The 19,342-nt window shown below is 49.0% G+C and overlaps 8 protein-coding genes across 8 annotated transcripts; 5 read left to right on the top strand and 3 right to left on the bottom strand.

Annotated features, from left to right (window-relative positions):
• Positions 1-356: 356 nt before the first annotated feature.
• P170DRAFT_465311 (uncharacterized protein) lies at positions 357-3,299 on the top strand (the record flags this gene model as incomplete). Its single annotated transcript, XM_024852313.1, has 4 exons — positions 357-596; positions 1,057-1,401; positions 1,490-1,898; positions 1,957-3,299. 4 exons carry the CDS (start codon positions 357-359, stop codon positions 3,297-3,299), a joined length of 2,337 nt encoding a protein of 778 aa, XP_024703029.1.
• A 206-nt stretch (positions 3,300-3,505) lies between these two features.
• Positions 3,506-4,737, bottom strand: P170DRAFT_196094 (dihydrodipicolinate synthase family protein). The gene has a single exon (XM_024842736.1). It carries the CDS (start codon positions 4,514-4,516, stop codon positions 3,584-3,586), a length of 933 nt encoding a protein of 310 aa, XP_024703028.1. The 5' UTR covers positions 4,517-4,737; the 3' UTR covers positions 3,506-3,583.
• On the top strand, positions 4,738-7,311 carry P170DRAFT_196095 (Zn(II)2Cys6 transcription factor). The gene is made up of 3 exons (XM_024842737.1): positions 4,738-6,336; positions 6,386-7,151; positions 7,208-7,311. Exons 1-3 carry the CDS (start codon positions 4,958-4,960, stop codon positions 7,268-7,270), a joined length of 2,208 nt encoding a protein of 735 aa, XP_024703027.1. The 5' UTR covers positions 4,738-4,957; the 3' UTR covers positions 7,271-7,311.
• A 290-nt stretch (positions 7,312-7,601) lies between these two features.
• Positions 7,602-9,411, top strand: P170DRAFT_359818 (putative MFS transporter; the record flags this gene model as incomplete). The annotated part of the gene is made up of 6 exons (XM_024844381.1): positions 7,602-7,724; positions 7,848-7,911; positions 7,961-8,059; positions 8,100-8,259; positions 8,308-8,485; positions 8,539-9,411. 6 exons carry the CDS (start codon positions 7,602-7,604, stop codon positions 9,409-9,411), a joined length of 1,497 nt encoding a protein of 498 aa, XP_024703026.1.
• A 462-nt stretch (positions 9,412-9,873) lies between these two features.
• On the top strand, positions 9,874-11,883 carry P170DRAFT_409980 (fungal specific transcription factor domain-containing protein; the record flags this gene model as incomplete). The annotated part of the gene is made up of 5 exons (XM_024846825.1): positions 9,874-9,928; positions 9,983-10,065; positions 10,115-10,620; positions 10,846-11,567; positions 11,628-11,883. The coding sequence occupies exons 3-5, from the start codon at positions 10,174-10,176 to the stop codon at positions 11,881-11,883; spliced, it is 1,425 nt and encodes a 474-aa protein (XP_024703025.1). The 5' UTR covers positions 9,874-9,928; positions 9,983-10,065; positions 10,115-10,173.
• Positions 11,884-12,758: 875 nt separating this feature from the next.
• Positions 12,759-14,456, bottom strand: P170DRAFT_359473 (FAD-dependent oxidoreductase; the record flags this gene model as incomplete). Its single annotated transcript, XM_024844358.1, has 4 exons — positions 12,759-13,352; positions 13,405-13,775; positions 13,826-14,097; positions 14,164-14,456. 4 exons carry the CDS (start codon positions 14,454-14,456, stop codon positions 12,759-12,761), a joined length of 1,530 nt encoding a protein of 509 aa, XP_024703024.1.
• A 1,367-nt stretch (positions 14,457-15,823) lies between these two features.
• P170DRAFT_317102 (uncharacterized protein) lies at positions 15,824-17,111 on the top strand (the record flags this gene model as incomplete). The annotated part of the gene is made up of 3 exons (XM_024843290.1): positions 15,824-15,954; positions 15,989-16,097; positions 16,158-17,111. Coding segments are annotated over 3 exons (1,194 nt in total), but the record flags the coding sequence as incomplete, so codon positions are not given.
• Positions 17,112-17,398: 287 nt separating this feature from the next.
• P170DRAFT_447634 (asparaginase) lies at positions 17,399-18,445 on the bottom strand (the record flags this gene model as incomplete). The annotated part of the gene is made up of 1 exon (XM_024850898.1): positions 17,399-18,445. One exon carries the CDS (start codon positions 18,443-18,445, stop codon positions 17,399-17,401), a length of 1,047 nt encoding a protein of 348 aa, XP_024703022.1.
• Positions 18,446-19,342: the final 897 nt, after the last annotated feature.

The raw sequence follows: 19,342 nt of genomic DNA, 5'->3' as shown, positions 1-19,342 counted from the left end.
TTACGTAGACTCGATCGACCTTCCAGCCTTCTTGATCTCTGTTGATTTCGTGAGTATAAATACCTCCATGTCTCGGGGTACAGGTTCTGTTCACACATTCGAGCTTAACTCGGTTAATCTCTTTGGATCTGCCTCATCGCTGTGCTTCAGAAGCACAATTTCGGTCTTCCGCTTTCCTTTCGTCGAAAAAGCCCTTCGATATGAAGACCTCTGCCTTTTGCTCTGCGCTTTTCGTGGCCATTGCTGCAAGTGCACCTATGAACCAAATAAGAATCTTCTCATATTCTGAAATATGTACCCGTTTTCCTAGAGCTAACCAACACCAATGCTTCCAGGCCCGCGGCCACGATGCCACGATGAACAAGGACATGGCTATGTCTAACATGGAGAACGAGAACATGGCGCCTTCCATGGACAAAATGGACAACATGAACATGAAGAATATGAATGGCATGAACGACATGCATAACATGGAGCACATGGACAACATGAACGAGACGATGAACATGAAGCGCGATAACCAAGAGGCTGGAGCCATGGATAAAACCATGGATGAAAGCATGACTGGTGGAATGAACATGGACATGGATATGCCTGTGTGAATAAGATTCTAGAGCTCTTCTGTGGTCTTGCCTTTGAAACTCGAGAGCTATAAATTGAGAAAGGGAAATGAATTTCTCTGTTATCAGATGAAGCACGGTTTTTGACTTACCGAGACGTAGTGCTTGTTACCATTTAGTTCGGATCGGTTCCATGCAGCAGTAGCGCTGCGCCTCAGCGTGGGAGTGCTATGAAATAGACAGAGTACCTGCCAATGGTGGAGAGTGAATGCATGGCGCTATTTGAAATTCGTATACTATAAGCGAGCAAACCATGTTGTAAAGCGCGTCAGATATTAGTACCACTTTTTAGCTGGCCCAGCTCCCCACCATTCTTACTCGCATAATGCGACGTGTCGCTCATTATATAGCAACCTAAAAGTCCATTTGGTCTTTGAGAGTTATCGACCCTTTGACTTTTTCTTTTTTGTTGACTCATTCATTGACTGTAGAACAGATGACTGCGTATCACGAACACAGCATGTCAGATGCTGTTGACGTTCGCAGCTATCTCGACAGCATCGAGTCACGTTCCCAGAAATGCCCTCGCTATCAATGGCTACTAGATTACCTACGGCGAGACCCCAATTTCCTGGCCGAAAGGATACATCCCATTGTGCCCGGAAAGACCCGTACCATGGTGGCAGACTTTCTCTCAGACTCAACTACATCACCGGTGATAGAATATGCCAGTAACACCAAAGATATCGAGAAAGCCCTCGCGAATCGGCCAGCTTCAGCTGTGGTGCGATTGGTTTGTGTGGTCAGCACTAGCGGAGTTGGTGAACGAATTCGAAAGCAGGTAGGTAACTGCAGTTACGGGTCAATACTGTGTCAGTTGGTTATGATATATCTATATCCAAATTCAGCACTGACAAAAACGGTTGAAGCAAATCTCGAGGAGGTTCCAGACTCGCATCTCGCGTCGAAAAATCAAACCTGACCTTCGTGCACCTGTTGTGACGAGGGCACGCACCGCGGGCGTGTTCGGCAGTCACCCAATATGGGGACATACTTCTTGCCTACCAGACCCTGCGGTCGTAGGCTGTGTGGCAGCAGCGATTCGTCTCGACGCAGGAATATTGCTCCAGCACTTGGATCAGCAGGAGCACTTGGTCTATCAAATGATTTCGCGCAAAAAGCAACACGCAAGTCCCACTGGAAGCCAGGTAGCCTGGCTTGATCCTATTAGTCTCGGTGTGAATCAGGAAAACTATATCACGGCAACAGTCCTCACCGAATATGTACCAGAACCAGCCGAAAATAATCCGACGAAAAACGAGCAACCTCAATATACTAGTGAGTACACACAGAGGCACATCAAAGAAATAAACCGAGGTTCTGACTATCGAGGTAGTCTTTTTGCTGGTCAACGAGGATAATTGTCTTGGTATTGACTTCAATACCTACTCAACAACACTTGACCAGCTCGTTCATGCTTATGAAGGCACGCCTCATGAGTCATTCGAGGCAAGACTCCGGTCAAAAAACGAAGAGGAGCGAAGAGATGTCCTCAAGGATCCTATCATCTTGATTTGGGACTACATTGCTGCCCTGTCTAGTTCGTTTTCTTGTCAACTAGAGCTCTATCGCCGCAGATGGAATATCCTGTATGAGCCGTACGCAAACACCTCAGTTGTGTACGGAGACGCAGGGGACCGAGACCACGTCCGAGAAGAAGCAAGGCAACTGTCGATTCATCTTCAGTACATTCAGCGGTGTCTGCAGACTCTCAATCAGGCTGTCTCCAGACAACAAACCAGAAACCCCACAGCTAACGAGTCCGGTCTGGATGAATTGATCCAAGACTTTGAGCAGATGCTCACTCAACTCGAGTCTTTAAAACTAGCATATGACACGTTCATTGAGCAACAGGTCAGTAAAATATCCCTGTCGGAAGCACGGAAATCCATGACCGAGGCTCGCGATCTCCAACGTTTGTCGTATCTCGGCTTCGTCTTCGCACCCTTGAGCCTGGCTAGTTCTTTCTTCTCCATTAATATTCGGCCTCTGGGAGGCCATGCTCCTCTCTGGTTATTCATTGTCACCGCGATGTCCATCCTAATTCTTTCCATTCTGATCTTGTTGTCGTTCACACCTCGAGTTCACAGGGCGTTGAAACGAGCCCGCGAACGTATGGTCACTTTTCTGTCGACATCTGATCCACGAGACCTGGAGCCCAGCCTTCCACAGTTTGAAGACGACGGGAGACTTTCAAAGTTGGGTGATCGAATTGTTGAGATCGGCCATGTCGCTCCTGAAAATCTACAGCATGCGTCCCGACCGGAACGCTTTTCTCGGCCAAGTCCCCCGAGACCACAGAGACCAGGCACAGCGCAGAAAGTTCTGGCATCTATATTCCATGCCAAAGACGTTAATGGTGATAGAAAAAACCGCAGCGAAAGTCCGGGTAGAGTGACACGACGCGGTCAGCCACCTGTTCGCGAAGAGTTCGCCGACTTACCGAGAAAACGCGCCGGATCTTCTGGGACTAACGTAAGGTCTACAGAGGATGAAAGAGCAGGAGGCAGTGGAGAGGTGTGGGTTATTGAGGAGGTCTATAGGAGCACTTCGAATCGCAAAAGAGATAGCGAGGAGCAGTCCGATCAGGAAGCTACGGGCAAGAAAAGTGAAGACGAAGCGAATGAACGAAGGCGAAAGAGAAGAAGAAGAGGAAGGGGAAGAAAAGGGAGAAGATAATGAATACCCTCCAGTGTTTCTCCCCAGCGGTACGGCTACGTAATTTACTATCTAGTATGTCCTGATCTTTTCGATCTGAAGTCAAATGTTGAGGTGATAGAGAGATTACTGGGAAGAGCATAATTATAATAAGCCTACTTCTGACACTGCCTACTGTCATACATCTACGTGAATAGGGATGTATGAAACTATCAGATTTGAACGGGCACCCAGCTGGGATGAAAAGGAAAAATTTCTTGTCTATGTACAGTCAATTGAAATGATTCATGAACCTGATGAACTTATCACAGAGCCACCTTGCTGAGTGATGCAGCATTGATTGCGGCATGGATTTCCTCCTCCGCTCCAGACTCGAGGGGCAAAAGAGGCGGACGAACAGTGGCGTGGTTTAGAATTCCCCGAGCAACAAGGGCATGCTTGAGCGCCACAGTGCCTTCCATATGAGACCCACGATGATAAACGCTCTTGGTAACGGGCAAGAGCTGATCGTGGATAGCTCGCGCCTTTTTGTAGTCCTTGGCCTTGCCAGCCTTGATCAGCTCGATCAAGGGCTCGGGCGCAATGTTGCCGTAGCCGACGAGGAAGCCATCGATGTCGAATGCGGTGTGCAGGAGGTATTCGTCGTGGCAGCTGAGGATCTGGAGATCAGGGCGTTGAGCCCGAATAACGGGGATCTCGGTGTCCCATCGACGCATGTTGCGCACGCCGTTCTTCATAGCGAAACAGCCAGGCTGGGCAGCGATATCAAGCATCGTCTGAAGGTTGTAGTTGGCTTTCGTGTTGTCGGGATATTGGAAGAGAATCAATGGCAGACCGGAAACTTCGTAAACACGGCGGTATCGATCTTGAGGAGCACCGGGTTGATATCCAAACCGCAGCCAGCCGTGGGAAGGATAGAGAAGGCCAGCAGATGCACCAGCTTCTTTCGCACGCTTGGCCTCAAGCGCTGCAACTTCCGTGCCCTCGCCGGTAATGCCGGCGATAATAGGCACCTTGTTGTCGACTGACTTGACAAAAGCCTTGATGACAGACAATTGCTCATCGATAGTGAGGAAGGTACCCTCGCCGGCGTGACCGAGAACTACGAGACCTTTGACGCCATCGATACTGCCGAGCCAGGATCCAAGACGCTGGATGGCCTCATAGTCCACCGCGCCGTCCTCGGTGAAGGGGGTGACCGGAGCCGGGGTCAAACCGCGCATATCAAAGCCGACCATTTTGATTGAAGTGAAGATGGAGTGGTTGTTGAGAATGCTCTTTTGTGATGTGGACTTTCATCTTCGCGATTTGGTCTCTTTTATCTGTCTCTATCAGAGAAACAGAGTTGTCTTGTCCTGTATAGAGGTTAGGCGAGGGTAGGACGGACTTTCGGATTCCTCGGGACATGAACGCATTGCTGATGCTTGATCCGCCGATCCTCCGACGGCGCAGCCGGATTTCTCGGGGGAAATAAATCGATGGACGACAGGAGCCGTCAGGGGGTCGCTTATCGTTCCTATAGCGGACTAGTCAGGATACTCTAGTAATCTCCGCATCCCCCGTAATCCTCCTTCTCCACCAAACAAACCGATTGATTGATCCACCTTAGTCCGATGTTTCCGTCCATCCTCCGACCCTTTCTTCCTTTCCAGCTTTGCATGTAATGCGCACAAAGAATAATGGCCTCCGAATCCATCTCACAGGAGTCTTCTCCGGCGTCTAGACCAGCTAGAGCACCGGGAAAGCGTCCTCGAGCCACAAACAAGGATGCGGACGATGAGAATCGACGGAAAGATCCGAAGATCAGTCGGGCTTGCGACACCTGCAAGAGAAAGAAAGTCCGATGTGACGGCACGCTGCCATGCAGCAATTGCACTAGGAGAAAGACCAATTGCGCATATGACGCCAAATATGGCCGAGGGCGACCGCCGACTCCACCTTCAGCGACAGCCGAGCAATGGCAGGAAGGATTGAGAAGAGATCATTCGAATGACCTCGGTGTCTCGCAACAGCGACATTATTCAGCCACGACCGATCAACGCCATGAAGAATCCTTGAACAGGGATCATTCGAACACCCTTTGTGTCTGGCAACCACCACCACCTATCGTTCGTGAAGCCTCAGGGTCGCATATTCACTCTTGTGCCTCGCCTGAACAAGAGGCCGAAGGTCAATATTTTGATCCTACCTCAGGCTTGAACTTTTTGCACCGCGCGTGGAAAAAATTGTTAATGCAGAAAGATGGCTCTTCATCTCATGACTCGAATGATGCAGAGCGAAATCAGCTCCTCACATCGGCCGGAGATAGGCCACTTCACATCGATGATGACGCGCCAGAGAATTTCATGCCAGATGCTCTGACGGCGAGAAAGCTGCAGGAATTCTATTTCGAAACTTGTGTTGTAACCTACCGCATGTTTCATCGACAGACGGTTGAAGGATGGATGGAGATATTTCTGAAGGATCAACGAGATAAAATGCCGTTTGGTCGGTCGCTAGGCAATTCCAGGACTGCTATCCTTCTTACCATCATGGCAATTGCAACCCTGCGCCTTGAAAAAGTGAACAAAGCAGTTTCCACGGAAGATGAGTCACTGGTCTTGCAACGTAGCGATCGGCTGTTCTGTGCCGGTATGACGTTGGTTGATAGAGAAATGGGATTCCCGCGTCTCGAGTCGGCACAGGCACGTCTTATCCAAGTTCTTTATCTTCTTCAGACAGGCCGCATGAACAAGGGCTGGTATACATTCGGAAATGCATTTCATATCACTCTCTCCTTGGGTATGCACAGAAGGCGGGATCTAAAGCGGGATTTCCCTTTCACTAGCAGGAGGCAAAACTATATCAACTCAGAATGCTATAAGCGCACATTCTGGGCTGCATACATTATCGACAAATATCTCAGTGTTGTATTTGGACGGCCTCGACTTTACCAGGATGAAGACATTGACCAGACCTTTCCAGATAGTGTGAATGATGAAGATATGACACCGCAAGGATCTACAGCCTCAGACGACCCTGCAGATTGTCATATCGATGCTCTCATATTCCATGCAAAGTACATATCCCGTTGGAAACCAAGACTCAATCTGCTAATTCAGCGGTAGAATTGCACGTATAATCGGGAAGATATCACGAGAAGTATACTCGGTCAACCAGCTGTCTAACCAAGACCGCTTGAATGCTGCCCATCGTTTGGTCCACGAATTACATGAATGGCGTGGCAGTCTGCCACCACATCTGGGTACCGTGAAACCATCCACACTGATACCCAGTTTTAGGCGCCAGGCTCTTGCTCTACAACTTGCGTATGCCCATGCCCTTATACATGCCAATCGACCCTTCATTATGAATGAAGTAACATCTGAAAGTATTACCCAATGCATATCTGCCACCAAGACTAGTCTAGAACTCGTCAACAGAATGGCGGGCGATACTACGCTGTTTCATTCATTTTGGTGGACACATTATGTGATTTTCTGTGCGCTAGCAGTTGTCTATGTTTGGGAGATTCAACGGACTACGCGGTCGTCCTACGAAATTGATGATCAGATGTTTGACCTTGCAGAGAAATGTCGTGGTCATCTCAGGCGAGCATCCACTGGCCTATCTCAAAATCAACGCTACAGCGTAATTCTCGACGAGCTGAGATCTGAAGCCCAGAAGTGTCGGATTTCGCGGGCAAATCCGCAAAGTCTACACCAGGGCAGCCTCCAGGGTGGTGAAGCCAGCACCAACACGGATTTTGGCTTTCCATTTATGCATGGTGCGGATATCTTCGGGTCTGGCCTCGAACCTTTGCCCCAAGAAGGGGTTATGCCGAATGTATTGGATAGTTTTCTGTTCAGCGACTGGCAAACTCTTGACTCGTCGGTACGTACTGTAGCTCTGGGCCGCGTCTCCGCGATTGAGACTGACCATTTGCACAGGCTTTCTTTCCATTGCCCGATCCTAACTCCGTCTCTCCAACATGTTACCCCACAATTCCATAAGCCGGTTCTTATTCGGTAGTTGATAGGGCACTACGAAGTAGTGTTCCACTTTTTCGAAAGCTACTAATTCCGGAATCGGATTTCACGGAAAAGAAGGATAATCCCAGGTGAAATTCTGTTGTGGTCTATGTTTACAGCTTTCATTCCCGGACAACAAGAGTCCGGGATGGTCCCGGGTTCCCCAGAGATCGCTAGTGCACTCGTCTTTCCAATTCCTATATCTACCCCATGGGGTTGCCAAGGAATTCCAAAGAGCCTGGGAATCTACAAGACTATCTATGACCTCGTCTTTGAAGTTTCTTCTCATCTTCAAGTTCACACAGCTGTCAATATGTCTGACAAAGACGCTGCGGTGATGCATCTGGAGAACCAACCAGGCTATGGAATCTCTGCCGATGATGCCGAATTCCTAGCGAACTTCCCGGATGAAGCGAAGAAGAAAGTCATTAAGAAGGTTATTATGATCCTACATTCTGTTCGGTCTGGAATTTGCTAACAGAATGTGTATAGGTCGACGTACGTATCCATCCCGAACTCGCTCCATTGACTACCAACAGGCCCACTGAGTGGTATCTAGATGAGACTTGTTCCCATGTTTGTTCTCTTGTATTTGGTGGCATACATTGATAAGACAAATATCGGTATACCAACTCGCAAGTGTCATACATTGCATCTTCTCACTTTCCACAGGCAACGCGAAGATTGAGGGCCTTCTTCCCAGTCTAAATATGAGCGATATACAGTATAATATCGCTTTGTCTATATTTTTCATACCCTATGTTCTTGCTGGTCAGTCGGGCATGTATAAAACCTATGAACAAGCTGACAGGAGCAGAGGTGCCGAGCAATATATTGTTGAATCGTCTCAAGAGACCGTCGCAATACCTGGGGTTCCTTATCTTCTGTTGGGGTGTCATTATGCTATGTACCGGCTTCGTTCAAAGCTTTGCTAGCCTAGTCGTTATTCGCTTTTTATTGGGTCTTTTTGAGTAATCAGCCCATCAGGTCGCACGATATTCCAAGCTAACAGTGCCTAGGGCTGGTTTTCTACCAGGTGCCGTGCTCGTGATTTCGAAGTGGTATCTGCCAAATGAGACACAAACTCGAATTGCCATTCTCTATACCTCTGCAGCTTCTGGTGGTGCTTTCTCCGGTCTATTGGCATTCGCCATCGCGAAGATGGATGGTACAGCAGGTTACGAGGGCTGGCGCTGGGTTCGTCTTGCTTCTATATTTCCTTGGGATCCAAAAACTTACATCCGAGTTAGATTTTCATTATAGAGGGTCTTGCAACAATTTCCATGGCCGTCGCCTGCTATTTACTTCTCTTAGACTCCCCATCCCTTTCTCCGGGCTGGCTCACTCCCGACGAAATCCGATACCTTGAGGTACGCCAACTAGCCTCCAACACTCACAGTGGCCATCACGAAAGCTTCGACAAGCGGATATTATTAAGTGTCCTGACCGACTGGAAGATCTATCTTCTCATTCTTGCCAACTGGTCTAATGCCGTCCCCAACTACGCTCTTAAATTCAGCATGCCCGAGATCATCAAATCCATGGGCTACGAATCAGCCAACGCCCAGCTGCTGACCATTCCCCCGTATGCCGTCGGCGCTGCCTCAGCTTTTAGCTTCTCCGTATTTGCCGATCGTTATTCCTGGAGAATGCCTTTTATCCTGATCCCTCAGTGCGCACTTGTTGTTGCCTTCGGAATACTATTCTCCAAAGCGACCGACATCGACAATAACATTGCACTCTGCTATTTCGGAATCTGTCTCGCCTGCTTTGGAATGTATCCCATCCTTCCCGGCGTCAACGCTTGGAATGTTTGCAACATTCCGAACCCTCACAAGCGCGCTGTGGCTATTGGTTATCTTATTTGTGTTGGTAATGCTGGTGGAATTATTGGGAGTTACATCTACAAAGCTGATGAGAAACCGCGATATCCTACTGGCTATGGTACTTCGCTGGCGTTCACGGCTGCTGGGATTGCAGCTGCGTTGACCTTGGAGTTCTGTCTCTGGAACGCGAACCAGACGAATGCTAAGATGACAGAATCTGAGATCGAAGAGAAGTATACGGAGGATCAGCTTCGTGATATGGGCGAGAAGAGCCCACTTTTCAAGTATACTTTATAAGATAGTGCTTTTATATGGAATGTATTGACGGCGCAGTTTACTTTACTAGTACAACGGAGTATCTGTTTATTTGCGTGCATACGATCGGACTTTTCTAATTTCTTCTCAAGCACTTCCAAAATATCTTCATTTCAGGGCTTATGTAATCAAGACCACAAGGACTCCTTTCCACCGCGATCTGCTACTCAACTTCAACAAACACTCTGCCATCATCAGGTACATCAGCATCAACAGCAACCCAGGGGATTATTTATCTATGCCACCAAATACTTCGATATCTCTTCAGGACTCTAGTGAACTAGGGGTGAAGCGAACAAGAGTCGCCTGCGATGGATGCGCAAAGCGAAAGGTAGGTCGGATATCTCGGTCTAGACATCCCTCGTTGAGCCACTGAACCTCGGTAGATCAAGTGTGACAGAGCAGTTCCCCAATGCGATTGGTGCAGAAACCAGGGTCTGGAATGCACGGTCAATCGCAGACACCGATCCCGCAAGAAGAGCAAGATAGATCCGCAGCGGTAAGAGGAATCGAACCGTTCTATTCACCTCTTGCACTGACGTTGGAATCCCAGCGACTCAGATGGACTGCAGACTAGTTCTATCGCAAACGCAAATTTAGGATATCATCTCCCGGGGATATCCTATGAGATCCCACGTAAGCGTTTCAACCTTTCGTCCCATCTTCCAGTCTGACATCATATTAGAAACTGAGCCATTGCAACTGGTGGGCTTCAATCTGGGCAATCTTCGGGCCTTCAACGGCATGCCCTTTTTCTCCCCTGGTGGTCGAGAGTGGGTGCAGGCACGCACAGGGACGGATATCGTCTTCCCTGGCAGTCTGTCCAAGATGCCTCGCTTGAACTACCTCGTTGACAAAAGCCCCATCACCATGCCAGATCGTGCCGTGCTAGACAATCGTTTGACAATGTTCAAGTCGTCCATGTTCAGGCAATTATTTCCGTTATTAGAGGCAGAAATATTTCGGACGACGATATACATGGCATACAGCCAATCACATTCACCAATGCCATTGAATATTATGAGTGCCAAGATGTCTGTTTTTGCTTTTATGGCTTATACATCGTCTTTGTTTCCGGGGGCAAAGGAAGCTGAAAACGGTGACTTCTATGCCCTTGAAGCACAGAGGCTTCTTTCAGACCTTGTGCATCATCCGGCAACCATAGATGGATTGCAGACTGCGTTGCTTCTGGTAGGTGATAACACTTACTATTCAGAATCATGGCGATCCATATACAGGGTGTAGGTATCTGGCCGATGATGCTTGATACTTAGCCAATATCGTCTGATGCCTCGATCGTCGTCCCGAGTTTCGCGCAAGTGGCAAACGATATTGGCTTGCTACTTATCCAGCCATCTCACATTAGTCACTTTCAACCATGGATTGGATATTCATCAGCTAACATTGTGAAACTAGATATTGTACAGACAATCCACGTTCGGTGATCTTCCCTCCGTCGACGCACTAATATCCACTGCGTCTCGATTTGTGTATAGCTTAGGGGGTCATATATCGCCTGGATCACTGCATAATCCCCCTTCTAGACATGAATGGCACTGTCGGAACCTTTTCTGGATTTGCCATAATATTGACAGAAAATTGTGTTTGCGAACTGGTCGACCACCATGTATCAACGACAGCTGCTGCGACCTTAGCCTGCCAGAACATTACATCGATTCGATAAAGAGAGAATTGCCCCCTTCGCCAGGCTATAGTGAGCCTATATTTCTGATTGACATTCGTTTAAGTTTGATCGAGTCGCATATCTTCGTGGAGCTCTATGCTCCCCCTGCCCGTGGCAAGTCGGACGCAGAGCTGTTAAGAACTATTCGCAATCTCGACACTATGGTTGAAGAATGGAAAGTGCTAGCTCTGAAGGACGATCGGGAAACCTTACCTTTTGAGCAAAAGCAAGCTCATGATTCGCCCGACTTGCAAACAGCAGTCCTGAACATGCAATATCTGTACTCCGTTGCAACTATCCACCAGGCTACCACTGGATGTCGCGCTTGGATAGAGGATCAAGGATGCACTATGGAAGGCGTGAATTCCAGTCTTCTGATATCCGTCGAAGCAAGTCGCCAGTTACTGCGCCTGATAAACACATTACCTGCTTCCTCACTGGAGGGTGGATTCTGGTAGGACTGCATACTTTATCTCGAACTTAGGCGCTTATCCACGTGCTCACATTCTGATAGGTTCTCTCTGTTTTTCTTTCTCTCCGCAGGGGTGGTGCTTTTCTGCAACATACTAAACAGCCCAGATTCTCCGAATACACAAGGTGATATTTTGATTCTCGATGCACTTGCCGCGCACATTCAAGAGGGCTCAGGACGACGCGCGTCCCCGCAGGCTCAGCCCAAGATAGACAATGCGGGACAATTTGCAGCAGAGCTTGGGAAGCTGGCGAGATGTGCTGTTCGCAAAGCTCAGATGTACCGACAATCTTATTAATTGACGTCTATAAATTAGAAAGAAATAACTTATCGCTAGTATATACACTTTATCTACAATTTGCTACTCTCAAAATCCCACCCGAGGAACAAAGATCCCGCCCTCAACTACCCCTACAACCGTCCACTCAACGTCCAAATCACTTTCTCCTTCGCGCATCCTGCAGTGCCCATTCACGCTTTGCCCAAACACCCATCAAAGCACCAGCCGGTCCAACCAGCACCATCCCAGTCACAACCCCAAAGATACCTATAGAAAGACGCGTCCTAATGACATTCGTCCTATGCAAGTCCCAGACCGTGAAAATACACCAGAACACAATCCCAATACTGAGGAAAATACTGCCCAACACGTCTTGCTGCAACGAAGTCACTACTTCGCCGAACCCATGCTGCATAACCTGCTGGAACGCCCCCTGACATAGCACCATACGCACGACACTAGCGAGTACGGTGAGCATGACGTAGCACCAATATAAGTACGGCATATCCCGCGTCCCGTAAAGATACAACGCGACGTTCGAGCTTGGATGGGGTTTCTTGGAGACGTTCTGGCCCAGGAACACGATCATTGGGAAAGCGATGTGCGCAGCGCTAAGTAGTTGACTGGCTAGCGAAGACTCTGTAGATGTGAGTGCAAGCATAACTGGCGCAAAGTATGTCACAGCTAGCGCTGTCGGGAGGTATTCTGCAACTCGGAGGTCGATTGCGCGCGGGCTGGGGTAGTAGAAGGAGCTGTTGCGGCTGGCGTAGATGAAGATAGAGGCGTAGATGGGGAAGGTGAGTTCCCAGCCCAGGAATGTGGCGATACAGGAGTAGAGCAAGGCGCTGGGTGGGTTAGTGTGGGCTGGGTTGAATAGGAAGGGGGAAAAGTGCTTACCTGAAGAGTGGTCCTCCGAGCATTACGGAGCGGTAGGATTCTATGGTCCACATTGTGTTGATGGTGATGGTTATGGAGAGGGTGGAAAGGTTCGATGTAACCTCCAGCCCGGTGGTTAGAGGCTGGAAGCATCGATATCCAATAACAAACAAAGCAGCCATGGCGATCATAAATCCACTCCAGAGTTTAGTTGCAGTTGGTGATCGATCCTTCGGTCGTGCGATTACATCCTGGTCCAGCGCAACGACACCGCGTCGTGATGGCGGAGGTAGATATCGTAAGGCGTGACTAGGAGAGCATATTTCCACAAAATTGGTAATGAATTTATCAACCCCAAGTTTGCTCATGACATGGAGGTTCAGGAACTCGAGGAACGGGTTCTCAAGGGCATCAAATTTCTGAAGAAAACGAGCCCCATCCATCAGCTTCTCAGCCCTGGGCCGTCGCTCTCGCTCGAAATGCGAGAATGCAGAATTAAGCTGGTCATTCGTCGGTTTGGAGCCTTTCATTAGCATTTTCTTTACTAGATCCGCGAGTAATGCTGCGTCTTCGATGGCGGAGTTTCCGCCCTGGCCGGTCAGAGGGTTGAACTATATCTGATGAGCTCGGGCATCTTCCGGTACTTTGCGAAAGATATCCCACCTTGTGAAAAGCATCGCCGATCAAGATCGCTCGTTTGTGAAAGCACCTCTGTAGCACATATTCCTGCAAGGGTGTCAAGACGGCGATGCGGCGCTTTTCATAGACATCGGCAAAAGTAACCCCCGGCAGGAGGACATCGTTGGCGGCCTCAGTAACCGCATCTTTCTCGTCCTGAGCCGTATATTTCGGAATCGATTGATGTTTGGTGACCTGGGGGTTCTTGAAAAATGCGAAAAAGTACAACTTTCCTCCGCGTCCAGACTGGTAGATGTAGGAGCGATTCCTCACGTATTTCTTGTACCCGACGTGTTCGGTCGTGCCCTCAGGTTGGTCTGCAATGCCGAACAAGCACCGGTATGTGCAGGTCATTTCTGTACGAGTATGAGTTGTTGAAACGCCAGAATGGGCGGTTAATACGTACTATTGGCCATGGATTGGGCGCCGTACGTAGGGTTTTCGGATTCGGCGATTCGCCAGATTTCATCTCTGGTGCGACTGTGGACGCCATCTGCTCCTACTAAGATGGAGCCGGTATATTCATGGCCGTTTTTTGTAGTGACCGTCACTGAATCTTGCAAGTGCTCGATCTTCAAAAGTTCCTGGGACGCGACAACCTTGGATTTATCCTCCAGGTTGTCATAGAGTGCCTGGATGATTTGTTGCCGATCCAGAAACTCGAACTGATAGCCTGTTCTACAGCAGACACACATTAGCATCATACAGGAAGCAGTGAGAACCACAAGGTGCAAAGATACTCACAATTCCTCCAATACCACCCCAAATGTATCCTGACCGCCCACTTTTTCACCATCAGGCCCAAACGATTGTAGTCTATCCACCGACATACTCATCTCCCTGACCCGGTCGAGGACACCGATTTGATCAAGAACTTGGCAGCCATACGGTAGGATGCCGATACTCGCCCCTAGCTGCGGAGCAATGGTGGGATATTTTTCAAGAACGATGTAATCGATGCCATAGCGCTGTAGGATATTGGCCAGCGTTAGTCCCGCGACGCTGCCACCGACGATAATGACCCGGAAGGCAGTCATAATGCGAAAGGGTATGGTGAGCTGAGCTGCACTCCAGTATTGGGGTAGTCCAAGTAAGAATCATGCAGGGGATTGAGCCGGGGTTTATATAGTGCCAGACTAGCGGTCAGATCTCGATATCTCCGGGGCCAGTTTGCACTTCGCCCGCGAATAGAGCCTCCCTGGTTGAAGTTGGAGGTGTATTGCCCCGCTTACTGTGTTTTGTAGCCTTTCAAAAGGGCTCTCATTCGTCTGACTGGTTATCAGAAGCAAGGTGTGTCCGCTAGTTAGGGCACCGGTGGAAAATAAGCGCTGACAGCCGCTTAGTAAGCGCTTAAGTTCATTAAAAATAAGAATAACATCATTACCAGTGGCTGCTATTGGCTGACGGATAGATAAACTAAGCAACTACCCTGTAGGGCCAGCTGAGCCATGTTAAACAATGTCTAATCTTCTGCGATGGCGTTCTGACAAGGTCATAAGGCTCGGCTGCTGGTATGCCCGACTCCCGGCTCTGCCACCTACAACGCTCGGGATTCAACGATTCATCGATTAAAAAGATCGATGGTCTAGATTTCTCCTGGGATCTATATTTTTCTGGTTTTAGTTCAGATAGTCGACACAATCAACGTTGGTATGGCTCAACATCTATCTATGGTCAATCTCTGTTCTCATGAGAATCATTCATCTAGCCAAAAATGAGTGAGTGGTTGAGAAGGTCAACGATCGACTTTCGCATTTCTGAAAGTTCCTGCAACATTTAACAAAGAAACTGTGCAAAGCGTTCGGTATTTTTGGCACCAGTAGCCCGAGAGATGAAAGCGCTTCCTGGGTTGTTTGGGATTTAGTTTGCTTTGGGTAATTTGGTGCATGAATTGCGTCTTTGGCGTCTTATTTGGGCCACAGCGATGGAAATGGTTATTTGGCATAGTAAGAACCGTCATGGACTATTCTAGATGGAAAAAAGAGAGCTCTTAGGTAAAAAGTAGATAGAATGAAAATAAACAGAGTGAATGAAGAAACAAAGAAAAAGCATCAGGTCAATTATACTTCAGTCACCAATCTGTTTGCCCTTCCCGCATCATCCAGAACATATCGTATTTCTAGAATTGGCTTACAAAGACTGCTTTATCTGTTTTGACAAACATATTTCCAGTATAGCCTGATCCTGTTATTTGTGGATTGGTTTCTGGGTCTCTTTATCCCGGACGTTGTTCCCGACTGCTTTGTTTGGCCATTCCCAGCCTAGGATACAAAGGCTGAGGGTCTACCTCCTGCAGCTTGCCTCTAGACAACATTCTTCTTAGACTTTGGAGGCTCTGCTAAAATCTACTTCAACCCAAAGGCCACTCTATATGGCGTCCAAAAAGCGCGATGGAGAACGTCTTCTCTACCAAGGGCCAGCTTTCTGGGACAACCTCTCCGAGATCTTCTTGACCAAAGGAGCGTTGAAAGAATTCGACCACAGAAACGTTCGCCCAAAACTGACCCCGAGGTACGATATGTTCTACGCTACTCAGTGATTCCACGAGATAGGCTAATGGATATCATAGACCCTGTGTTCTGGTAGCGGACGTTATCAACACCTGTACACCAACTCAGCTGAAAGAACTCAAACGCTCATCTCGACACGGCGGTCCGGACAACTCTGACCTGCGCGATGTAAGTTGATTCCAGAAAAGAAAAGTGCTTCCGAATTCTCTAATCGAGTTTGGTCCCTAGTATCCCTTTCCGGACATAGTCGACGTATACTCAGTGGACCCAACAACAACAATGCAGTCGACCAACTCAAGGGGCACGGAAAAGTCTCCGCCGACCAAAAAGAAAAGACTCACTACGGCCTACTGCGCGAATTTCGAGCAGCATCTTATTGATTATTACGTTTACCCTCCCAAGTTTCAACGCCCGGACGGCTCTTGGCCGGCAGCGCCACGGAATCTAGATGTTATAACCGACCGATTAGCTCAACGTCGACCGTCTCTTACAGCGGATACTTTCACCGACGAGGCCTTCGACAAGTTCCAGATTGCAGACATGGGCACAAGGAAAGAAAACCAGGTCAAAAATGCCGTCATCCCCACTATAGAGGGTGATTCAAGATGCGTTGCAGGATACATGTTTACAAACCTGGATCCGCTGACCGACAGCAGCCTCGTCTATGCCAACCCGGATTACCTGTCCGGCACACGTCCTGATAAACTCGATCAGCAGGTCCGCATTGACCTCAACAAACAGATCATTATGTCGAAGGAAAGTGATCTGCCCATTCTTGCCAACTTTTTCCTGGAAGTCAAACGTCCCGGAGGAGATGCTTTGGTCGCACGTCGACAAGCTTGTTACGACGGTGCTCTAGGAGCCAGGGCCATGAATGCCCTTCGTGTCTACCAGCCGGATAGAAAAGATGAGGAGGAGCAGATAGCGGTGTATGACCACAACGCCTCCACCATCACCGCTACTTACGTGGATGGGGCCCTTAAGCTGTACGCTCACCATATTGCCGAGCCTCAAACTCCCGGCGGTCGACCTGAATATGTCATGACCCCCCTGAGAAGTTTCTTGATGACGGATTGTGCAGATGGTTTTAGACAAGGAGCTACAGCCTACCGAAACGCTCGGGATTGGGCGCAGGAACAACGGGACGATTTCATATCGCGGGCAAATGAGAGACAACGGAAGAATCGACCAACTGGAAGTGATGACGAGATTCCAAACAATCATGCAGTCCCAAAATACCTCGAGGGGGAGCAAGAGGTTTAGGGCTTGAGGGCTTGGGCCAAGGGTCGTTTGGCTCCGCCCATTCTTGATGGACGTTAATCAATCTACTACTGCTGCTGCTGCTGCTACTACAACATATTGAGCTCCATAGATTCATCTTCGAAAGCATTGGGTCTACCCTCATCACTTGCGGGTTCACATTCCTCAATACCTTATTACCTGAAATGGGAAAGATTATCTTATCCTCTTCATCGCACAGCGCGAATTCTGAACAAATTCGATGTCTGGCCCGTAACAACACCGGCAGTATTCAATACTCGGGGTCTGTAGAAGCATGCAAGCCCATGACGCATGTCTGCCGTTCCGATTTGAAGCTGCTCAAGTATTTCCACCACAGCTGAGTAGAGGATTCCAATGTTGCCGTCTTCAATTTTGACGGCGATTCCAATGGCACCCTCCACGCCCAGCCGTCTAGTTGATTCTGAAGCCTGTATACCTATTCCATAGCAACCATCTGCACCGAGCTTGCCAATAAGACCACCTTGGAATGCTTCCATGAGCTTGGTGCAGAATCGCCCCTCGCCACCGACCAGGTCTGGATGACCCGCCATCGCCCGGAATATCTGCGCTAGAGCCTTCGTTCTCACAGACGTCGCGTCCGTCGCTGCCGCAATCGTAGCATAGATCCTGGCCAGGTTATGCAGAGGAAGCGCTGGCGCAGGGAGGTTACATCCATCAATACTCCATTTCACTTCGTTTTCGTCCAGCCCACTCAGCTCCTGAACCACACGCTTAACCCGCACCTGCATCGGATGAGTCGGCAGATGATACCCCTCGAAGCCAGCACCGATGGCCTTGGCACCAGCCAGCATCCCAGCATGCTTCCCCGAGCAGTTATTACACACGCCTGTCGGTGTATAATCCCGCTTAATCCATTCCCTATTCACCGCCTCCGACACCGCAGGGTGGCCGCCACATCGCAGGTCCGTCTCGGCAGCGGGGATCTTGGCTAGCATGGCCAGGGCCCGGGAGATGTGTTTGTCCTCGCTGCTGTGTGACGCACACACCAATGCTAGATCGGCGTCGTTAAAGCCGCATTGCTCGAGTCCGCCGGTCTCGAGCACCGCGAGCGCTTGGGCGGGTTTTGCGGCTGATCGCGCCAGCGTTAGGCGTGTGGGATCACCGACGGCGTAGAGGAGCCTGCCGGTGGCGTCTGTAATTGCGGCGTGGACTTGGTGTCTGTTTTCGACGACTTCTCCGCGGTATGTGACGACGTGGTCTGTGGGTTCTTGCATTTTGGTTGGAAGTTGCATCCTTCGGATAGCCCTAATTGTACTGTATAGAGGATCTCGGGATGATGGAGATTGGGGTGGACAATGGTGCAGCTTTCAATTGAAAGGTTTGGGAGCTTGAATGCTTGCAGTTGAGTAGGAAGTGAGACTATTTATCATCTCGTCAAAGTCCAACGACAGATTTTTCCACATCTTATACCTCCTGAGACTGGCATGCCCGAAGAGCCTGGCGATGCTCGGGATGCCGCTATTCCCTTTCGGGTGAACATTTGCGATGCCAAAATCTGATGGGCACTTTTCGTACCCACTGCGTCGCTGGATGTATGGATTGACTGAAGAATTTTTCACTTTTACACTAGTTAAACGTTCCTGGTTTTTTTCTGCTTATCTGGTGAGTCAAGTGGTGGGATAGACACGGGAAGTGTGAAATCAACAAGGCAACATGGCAGAACCTATCCCAATAAGGTTAGCCCATTTCCATATTAGGAAAGTAGTTGTTATTGGAAGCCTGAGGCTCCAACGCGTGTTTGCGATACACACACTGCTCCCAACTAGGAAGAAAATGATTGAATGATAATCGGAGGGTGAAGCAGTAAGGGATCAAATGAATCACTTTCCCAACCTGGGATGGCAACATAAATCCAAGGCCCTCGGTTCGGGATCTAGGCAGTGTCCCATAGCTATGTAGAACAAAAAATAGTCGCACAAAGTGCTACCTCGTGATAAATAAAAAGTCTTTGACAATCTCTCCCTATTAAAATTGAGTACCGTGCCAGGAATCCCTACGCAGGGTCTCTACGTGTCAGCATTTGTTGTCCCGACCATACGGCCTCGGCCTAGGAAGTATATATCTTCGCCAACCAGACCTAGACCTCCAACCCGGCGGTTTCACAGGAATTG

Source organism: Aspergillus steynii, assembly GCF_002849105.1.
Source record: "Aspergillus steynii IBT 23096 chromosome Unknown P170scaffold_5, whole genome shotgun sequence".
NCBI lineage: Eukaryota > Fungi > Ascomycota > Eurotiomycetes > Eurotiales > Aspergillaceae > Aspergillus > Aspergillus steynii.
Note: the sequence above shows the minus strand (reverse complement) of the source record. Positions and strands in the feature narration are given on the sequence as shown.

What these genes read in the sequence shown, in the direction of transcription:
- P170DRAFT_196094 (XM_024842736.1), bottom strand. Translation starts at nt 4,516, where the DNA reads ATGGTCGGCTTTGATATGCGCGGTTTGACCCCGGCTCCGGTCACCCCC.
- P170DRAFT_196095 (XM_024842737.1), top strand. Translation starts at nt 4,958, where the DNA reads ATGGCCTCCGAATCCATCTCACAGGAGTCTTCTCCGGCGTCTAGACCA. An exon ending in GCTCTCATATTCCATGCAAA is followed by an intron (nt 6,337 to 6,385) that starts GTACATATCCCG and finishes ATTCAGCGGTAG; the next exon opens with AATTGCACGTATAATCGGGA. An exon ending in GGCAAACTCTTGACTCGTCG is followed by an intron (nt 7,152 to 7,207) that starts GTACGTACTGTA and finishes CCATTTGCACAG; the next exon opens with GCTTTCTTTCCATTGCCCGA.